Genomic DNA, 8,218 nt, shown 5'->3' with positions numbered 1-8,218 from the left:
ATCTTGCCCGGGGACTGCCTGACCATGCTGCCTCTAGGGAGGTACGGTTATCTGCCTTGATTATCAATTACAATATTAAGTCTCTGAGGATCATATATAGGATTAGGATGGACTACAGCTTCTCTTAAGGGGCCCTTGACCGTCCTGCCACTTAGGCGGAGATGGCTGTTTTGCTTGGTTGTCTATTGGAACGTTGGGTCTATTAAGGAATGTATCTTATTTTAGGTTGACGCACTATCCCAACAGGCCTTACGTTATTGGCATGAGCACGGGTTGGCCTGACCGCACATTCTCCACATTTGGCGAGGTGTGTTTTGTTGCGCGTTTTGATTTACCACATTGTTATTACTATTTTCATTTAAGTTGGTCCGGATGAAATTAGACCATTTAGAGCGTGGAAAGATGTTCCTTCATGTAGTTAGTTAGGTCATTATGTTGTTCTTCAAACATCCTTTTAATAGTGGCTAACAGCACTGGACGTGGCTGTAACTGCCTTCTCTGCTCTTGGGTAAGTTATCTTGGGATGTTGAAATCTCCTCCTTGATTTTGCTATGTCTCTGCCTGAGCGGTTGATGACTCAGAACGTATCATCCTATCATTGATGTGTTGTGGTACTGATTGTTTCCGATGACATTGTCAAGATCCAGTTGATTCATTATTCTGACCATTGTACTTCCTCAAATCAGCCATATTGGTCTCACCATATGTGCCAAAAAGATATTTCGACCGAATTGGATTTGAAGACGGAATATCTTCCACTGAAAGTTGTTCTATGGTTTTTTCTAAATGGAGACAAATTCTACGGCGATGTCGGACAGAAAATATCACAGGAACACAAGGGACCAATATATACACCTTTGACAAAATCAAAACTGCACAAATTTTGCCGGCATTAAATCGACAACAAAGCTTGGTAACATAAAGATACAACGCCTGAGTTTAATCGACGATGAAGAGTTGAAAGCTACTGTTAAGATACACATTGTAATTTAATCGATGATGAAATATTTGGAAACTACAACTGTGATACAAGAATTGAACGAAAATCAAAAGATAACGGGTTTTGTTTGCTTGTGCAGGTCGGGGGGTCTTCATCGGAAGCTATTATTTGTGATTTCACAACATAATTGCCCATAAGCAGTTCTTAAACAGTTTTGACCATGCTTTCACATCTCTACAACTTTAGCATTTGTGGCAATTATATCCAAAACTTTTTTTGTCTTATAAAAAACTCACAACTTTTACTTTTGTCCCAATTCTACCGATCTAATACTAAAAAAAAATTCTCAACTTTAGCATATGTCTCAATTATATCCGAAACTTTTTTTGTCTCATAAAAAACCCAAACTTTTACTTTTACCTCAATTCTATCACCGTTAGCCTCTTACGTGGCTCGAATTTTCCTGTCGAACTTAGCAATGAATCTTCGAAGTTTAGAAATAGTAGGTTTTGGGGATGACGAGACTTTAGATTGTTTTTCCAAATATCTCCATGTCTAGTCATTCTTTAGGTTGTTGAGTGCCGAAAAGAATACGAAAAGCGCCGTCTTGAGTGACTCTGTATCTCCAGGCAATATGTAAGGAATGATTAACTAATAGTAATTATGGACAAAAGGCTAACGGTGGTAGAATTAGGACAAAGTAAAAGTTGAAAGTTTTTTATGAGGTAAAAAAAAATTGGATATAATTGGGACTTATGCTAAATTGGGGGTCTTTTTTTTTTGTACTAGGTCGGTAGAATTGGGATAAAAAAAAATTGGGGTAGAAGTGAGACAAAAATAAAAGTTGGAGGTTTTTTATGAGGTAAAAAAAAGTTTTGGATATAATTATCATAAATGCTAAAGTTAGAGGTTTTTTCATTTTTGGTATTGAGCCTATTTAAAATGGTTATGTCATGACCGTCCCTCAGCAGTTCTTCTGTTGTAGCCATGTTCCCTCATCTCTGAAAGTCTCGTGCCCATACTCTCATGATGTTATATGATCCTGTCCGCAAGCGGTTGTTCCTTTAAAATCGCCTTCTACTTACTCACAATTTCCCCTCCTTTGTTCTTCAGTAACTTCAAGTTCGTAACTGCATCTTGATGCCATTTACGAGTTCCACTTCATCTTGACGCCTCGATCGGTAATCTTTTGTCCTTATTAGTCGATACTCTTCTCGACTATCGTTACCCATCTGTGGTCCTATATCGACAACCAATCAATAATCGTCGTCATCGATGTGCGTTAATTCCTTTTAAAGAGAAACACCAGTCACGTACGGGTTTCCGTCCTATGAACAGTGCTAGGGGTGGATCTCGCTCCTTTGACGCTTCGTACTCTGTGCCCAATTAGGTGCCTTGTAATATCTTGACACGTTGTTTCGATCGATCTGGTTCACGACCCACCACGGTACAAATCTTATCTTTACAGATCGCTGCCCAAGTGGTGTCGACATGCAACACGATAGGCCGACATGTTATTTCTCAAAAAATTGAAAATTTCGTTGCGTTGAGGCACTTTATATGTTAAATATATAGTTATATATACGTGATAAATTATCATTTATTTCAATCAAATTAATTTGATTCGAATTCATAAATAATTTAAAAAAAAGTCCGAGAATTGGTCCCACATTGGTGGTGAAGGAAAGAGATAAAAGCAAAATGACTTGAGAAGATGCAAACTAAAACACAATATCTTAAGATTCACGAGTCCCACATCGGTGGCGAGGGAGACAGACAAATAGAAAGTCTCTTTAAGAAGTTAGGGATGAGACGTAGAGGTATATAAGTTGAAGAAAGGAGTCCCATATCAGCTGCTTAGTGAGGATATTAAGTAGAATGTCTCTTTAAGATACCAGGGATGAGACATGGAGGCTTATTTCTCTCGATTGTTTGGCTAAATTAAAACGCAGTTTAAATTAATTTTTTTAATGGAAAGGCCCACTGATTGTGTAGCTTGCTACTGTGGAACGTGTCCGTATCACCGCCCTCTGGATCTGTTCTGGGAAAGTACACATTCAGTCAAGATTTTATTTTTGTTTCCTTTGTCTGCACTCTTAAACACTAATCCCTCACCTGGTCTAAAAACCTTTTGGCCTCCAAGATTCGCTCGTCCTTCCATGGCTCCCAGGTCTCCCAGATATCCTTCTGCGAGTGATATTTCTAAGCTCGGATAGCACAGCTTGCGAGACGGCGACGAGCACGATAGCAATTCCTAATTTGATCTCCAAAACCTTCTCGATAGAGTATCGGTCTTTGTTTCAAACAACACTTGCAAATTCCAGCAATCCTTCAATGTTTCTTCCCCCGCCCAACAGCAGAGAAGCTTCCTCTCCAAAAGTCTTCCATTATAGATGTTTGGATTGCTGAGTCCCAGCGATTTAGGGGATTCCCTCATTTTTATGTGGATTCTTTATGAATGGTACCTGAAGGATGAGATCCCGAGATCAAATATTTTCTACCCGGAAAGAGACCACTATTATTAATACAACGCTTCCATTTAGCTGCTTTTGATAGAGAAGAAAGATCTAGAAAATTGAGCTGTGTATTGTATTGAGGTGCAAAGCCAAAAGAAATAGGTACAATGAAGCCTGATCTACGAGGAAACGATCCTAGAGAATAAACAACAATAATTCTAGAATATATACAGAATCAATAGAATATTCTAACAGTCTGGACAGGGATCTAAATTTGGGCCTTCTGGGTGCTACTATTAACTTTTGGTCTTCATCAATTAATTGTTTCTTCTTTCCTAGGGGACCTCAGCTGGTTTTCTACCTAAGTTCTTCCTATGGGAAGGTTTTTTTTTTTTTATCAGATTTCGTTGAACGCCTGGTGCTGTCACCGATGCTGAACATGTGGACTTTTTTGCTGCTGTTGCTTTCCAAGTATGTCCTCTTTCAACCCACTCTAATAATATCAAGAGATCTTCATGGTGTTCGCCTCCATTTTAGCATAAGGTGTCGGTGCTAACAATATAACCTAAAGAGGGGTGAATATGTCGTATGGGAAGGATAAGTAACTTTTGCGAAATATGACAAGTTAAAACTTTAAACAATAGCAAAAACTGAATATAAAATTCATGTGCGCGTGTTGTTGATGAATATTAGTGATGATAATGAACAAGCAAAGCTAATAGTGAGAGATATAAGGTATTGCTAGTAAATTTATAGTAATTCAGCTTTATCCTCAAGCCTAGGTCCACTCTCAATACTAACACCCACAACAAGACTGGAAACCATTAGTAATCGTCAAGTGTCCGACAACTGTCTTTTTGATTGGTACTATAGCGGCCCTTTGATTGGGCATCGCCTTTTCAATAGATACCAGTATCAAGACTCACGTACCGCTATCACTCTTGTACACTTTCTCTTATCACTAATTACAAGCACTAAAACCACACAGATATTGACATCACAAATGCACAAGAAACAATAACAAAATCCATACCAAAAAAGAACACTCAAAGCACATGACTCGTTTTGTCAATTTAGATAACACCCATCATCTACGACGATATGCATAGGCGATAGGAGTGCGTCGGTCCTGCCTCCCCCTGCCTCCCCCACCTACTCAACTTTCTCTCTGTCCTTCTGGCTGGAATTGTTAAGAGGACTCTCCATTTGCACACTCAAAATGCTATCGTTTTCGGAAAACTCACTAATTCAGAAAGAAAGAAAGAAAGAAAGAAATTCATTGCTTCAATCTCTTAGAAAAATGTAGTAGCCGAAGAGTATTTTCCATGATTAATAAAAATGTTCAGGCACATTCTTGTTATTAAGGAAAATGTTTTCCTCTGTGTATGAAAGCGAATGGATGAATTTATGAGAACCTAGAACGTGGTGCAGTTGCATCCCATTAATGTTTCCAGCCCAACAAATTCCCTGTCAACACACCGTTGCCACTCCGTGCTGTGCATGATGGCGACGGTTTCAATTTGCCCTCAGAAAGGTGAAGTTCAACCTTAGCTGTGGTTCTTTCCGTGACCCCAACGCCTTAAATTCCGCGCCTATCCTTTCTCCTTCCTTCGCCCGATTCATATTTTTGCGCGATCTACCCCAGTCCAGCATCAACATTGCAGTATAGCACCGTCTCGAGATCAATCCATGGAGGTCAAATCCACCGCCGTGGCCGTCGTCCTCCTCCTCATCCTCCTCTCTTCGCCTCACTTTTCCACAGGTCTCTCTCTCTCTCTCTCTCTATAGAACATCACAAAATTCATATGATCACCATTAAAGGCCGGAAAACATGGTTTTACAATGCCTCAATTAAGTTTTTGGGTGTGGCTGGTGATGAAGTTCGCCCTTTTCAATTAGTTGTCGGATCTGGACCCGGTTATGTCTAAACTTTGCGCAATCCCTGTCTTTATAGATGATGATATCCGACCGAGACTTTGCAATTGATTTAGTGGTAGCCGTCATCAAGAATGGTATGGTTGATTTCATCGTGTCGATATAGGGAATTCGAATGGATCGGACGGCTTGGAGGTGTATGACATCGACTATAGAGGTCCCGAGACTCACTCTTCTTCGATCCCTCCACCCACCCATTTTCGCCGGAGGCCGTGGAGCCACCAGAGAAGCACCAAGCCACCACCTAAATTCAAGAACTTGAAGAGTACCGATACAAATAATCGTGTAAGTCCACCTACATCTAATTGCCAATTCTAATCATGCTTTTCTAAGTAAAAAGTCATTCTGTTAAACGAGGAATTGCGGCAATTTAAATGTTATAATAAACTGGGATTATGAACGGGTAGTGGATTTGTTTCTGTCTTTTGTTGAATGTTCTTCATGGCTCGATAGATAATTTGATAAGCTAGGTGCTCTTAGTTTTGTTCGGTGTCGCTCGGGGTTTAACCAGAAATTATCTATCAATCTTTACAATTTCTGCATCACATTCGCTACTTCGTGAAACCCTAACTCAAAATCTACCATGCAGAATAATGCTAGACCAACAAAGACTGTTTTACAAAATTTATTTATTAAGAGAAATATCAAATTGTTTTTTTTTTCACTAGAAAGAAATATCAAATTTATTTATTCTTCAATATGTCCTCTTTTTAAAGAGAAAAATGGCAAGCCAAAGATGCAAATTAGGAATTTAACCGCTAAAGGGTATCTCTAGAGTAAGTTCTTTCTCCTCATTTAAAGTTCGAATCATCGTACTTGTGTATTCTCTTATGGCCTCCCTAAGAATAGATGAATCCGTATGTCTCTAGTAATTACTCGGTCCGTGTGTAGAAGAGGAACGGCAACACTCCGATTGGAATTAGTTGAAAAGCCGCGAAATACTGCATTCATACCAATAAAATTACTGGAGTTTCGATTGCCATTGGAAGCAAAGTAGTGCCCCGAGTGAATTTCAGTAGTGTTCCTAGAAAATCTCAAAAGTTTATCATCTGCCAATTTCCGAATTCATTATTTGCCATACCGGGTACGGCTGTGCTCGCTTATTAAATTCTCGCTGCATTTCCTTTGCAGACTTAGAAACAAGTTCGTGGATTCTCATCATGTGACGAGTGTCAGGAAGTCTTGATTGTGGGTATGTAAAGGCAGAGGTGGGGATCCAAGAAGTTCCCTCCCTCGAGGTTTTATTCTTAAGTGATGTGAAGACAGATTAATATGGTACTTCAAGAATTGTTTTTAATGTTTAAATGAGTGACTTTTGGTGTGGTTGTAGATTTTATACTGGGGAAGCTACAGGTTCAAGAAGTCTTTTCCCTTAAGAAACTCTGCAATGTAATTCATGAAACTCTTGTTAAATGTTGCATTTTCCCCTCCTTAATTAGTCTCTTCAAGTGCTTAATTATCGCCTAATTGATGTAGCCATCTTGTTCTATAAAAAAAAGGGCGGGGGGGTGAATTGTCCAAAAAGTTCTAAAACTATTGTATGGCAGCTAATTTAATCATAAACCTTTCAATTGTATCAATTTAATCTTAAATCTTAAAATGAATTTTTGCCCATTTAGGCCTAACCTTTTTTATAATATGTCAATGTAGTCTTTTTTGCTAGTATAGGTTTAGGACTAAATAGGCAAAACTTTAAGGTGCATTTAGTCATCTTGATAAAAGTGAGGATATGATATGTTTTATCTTATTCTGTATTTAGTAACCGTCCAGAATAGAACAAAGTCGGATATAGAGGAAATATAGCCCGGACATAAAAATCCTAGGGAAAAGGATGGGATAAACCCAAATAGAATTTCTCTTTATCTAGCTATTCTTCATAAAACCATACATTATCCTTTTTCTTCTCCTTCGTTCTCACATGCAACTCCTTTCACATCGAAGTTTCATGAAAATAGTTCACGAAAGCAGCCAAAGTTGAACCGTCTTCTTTTCCATAGATGTAATCCAACGAATTCAAGCTCCAACTCCGGCGAGTTCAAGCTTCAATCCAAGAAATCTTGGTTGTTCTAGCACCTGGTATTTTGATTTTTGTTTTTTCCTTTATTGGGTTGGATCAAATAGGAAGAGATCAAGTGAAAAAACTCCGATCTATCTCTCTCATCGATCCTCTCTTTCCAGTGTTCTTTTTCAAGCAGCGTTGCTCCGCTTCTGCTTAGGAAAAATCTCGGGTAGGGTAAAGTGTTGCATATGCAATTTTTTCTTATTTTCTTTTTGGTTTTGTCAGATTTTTTTTTTTTAAAAATGGTTTTTTCAGATGTTAATGCTTGAAATTCTTAGCATTTTTTTATCACGTCGAACGTTTTATCCTCATCTGGCATATCCGTTTTGCTCATGGGCAATCACCTTGCCATGTGAAAAGTCATTTCTAGACTGAACGTGAGATATATTTCTTCCTCCCTGAATTTGGATTGTTGGATATTCATCTTATCATCATAAGGAACAACTTCTGGATTTATAAGTCTTCGTCTGCTTTTAAACTATGTTACCATGCTGTAGAACAAGCTATTATTGCGAAAATAGGTGAATACAACCATCATTAAGAATTTCATCTTTGGACCAAAAACAAACAAGTGGAGGTTCTTGACCATGCAACATTTGATTCTTGGCCTGATTTTGAGCCATGGCCATGAAGTTCGACTCTCTGGGTTACTGGAGGCATTACTTTAGGACTATGAGTTGCGAAATATTTGATATCATCGACAGTGCGATCGTGGTGGGGCATCTATGTCATTTATGTTGATATCTATTTTACACCAAACAATGAATATAAAAATATCCGATTTTAAATCTGCAGTTCACCAAACAATAGATATGATATGACAAAATT

General features: G+C 38.5%; 1 protein-coding gene across 1 annotated transcript; it reads left to right on the top strand.

The window, feature by feature from the left end:
• The first annotated feature begins 4,897 nt into the window (after nt 1–4,897).
• LOC115735198 lies at nt 4,898–6,771 on the top strand. The gene is made up of 3 exons (XM_030666323.2): nt 4,898–5,158; nt 5,438–5,616; nt 6,463–6,771. The coding sequence occupies exons 1-3, from the start codon at nt 5,086–5,088 to the stop codon at nt 6,466–6,468; spliced, it is 258 nt and encodes an 85-aa protein (XP_030522183.1). The 5' UTR covers nt 4,898–5,085; the 3' UTR covers nt 6,469–6,771.
• The last annotated feature ends 1,447 nt before the right edge of the window (nt 6,772–8,218 follow it).

Source organism: Rhodamnia argentea, chromosome 10 (genome assembly GCF_020921035.1).
Source record: "Rhodamnia argentea isolate NSW1041297 chromosome 10, ASM2092103v1, whole genome shotgun sequence".
NCBI classification, from domain to species: domain Eukaryota; kingdom Viridiplantae; phylum Streptophyta; class Magnoliopsida; order Myrtales; family Myrtaceae; genus Rhodamnia; species Rhodamnia argentea.
The sequence above is the reverse complement of the archived record's forward strand: the minus strand, read 5'-3'. Positions and strand labels throughout refer to the sequence as shown.

Excerpts from the sequence above, each read along its gene's own strand:
- LOC115735198 (XM_030666323.2), top strand. The coding sequence starts at position 5,086 with ATGGAGGTCAAATCCACCGCCGTGGCCGTCGTCCTCCTCCTCATCCTC. Across the intron at positions 5,159-5,437 it reads TTCGCCTCACTTTTCCACAG|GGAATTCGAATGGATCGGAC; the intron begins GTCTCTCTCTCT and ends GTGTCGATATAG.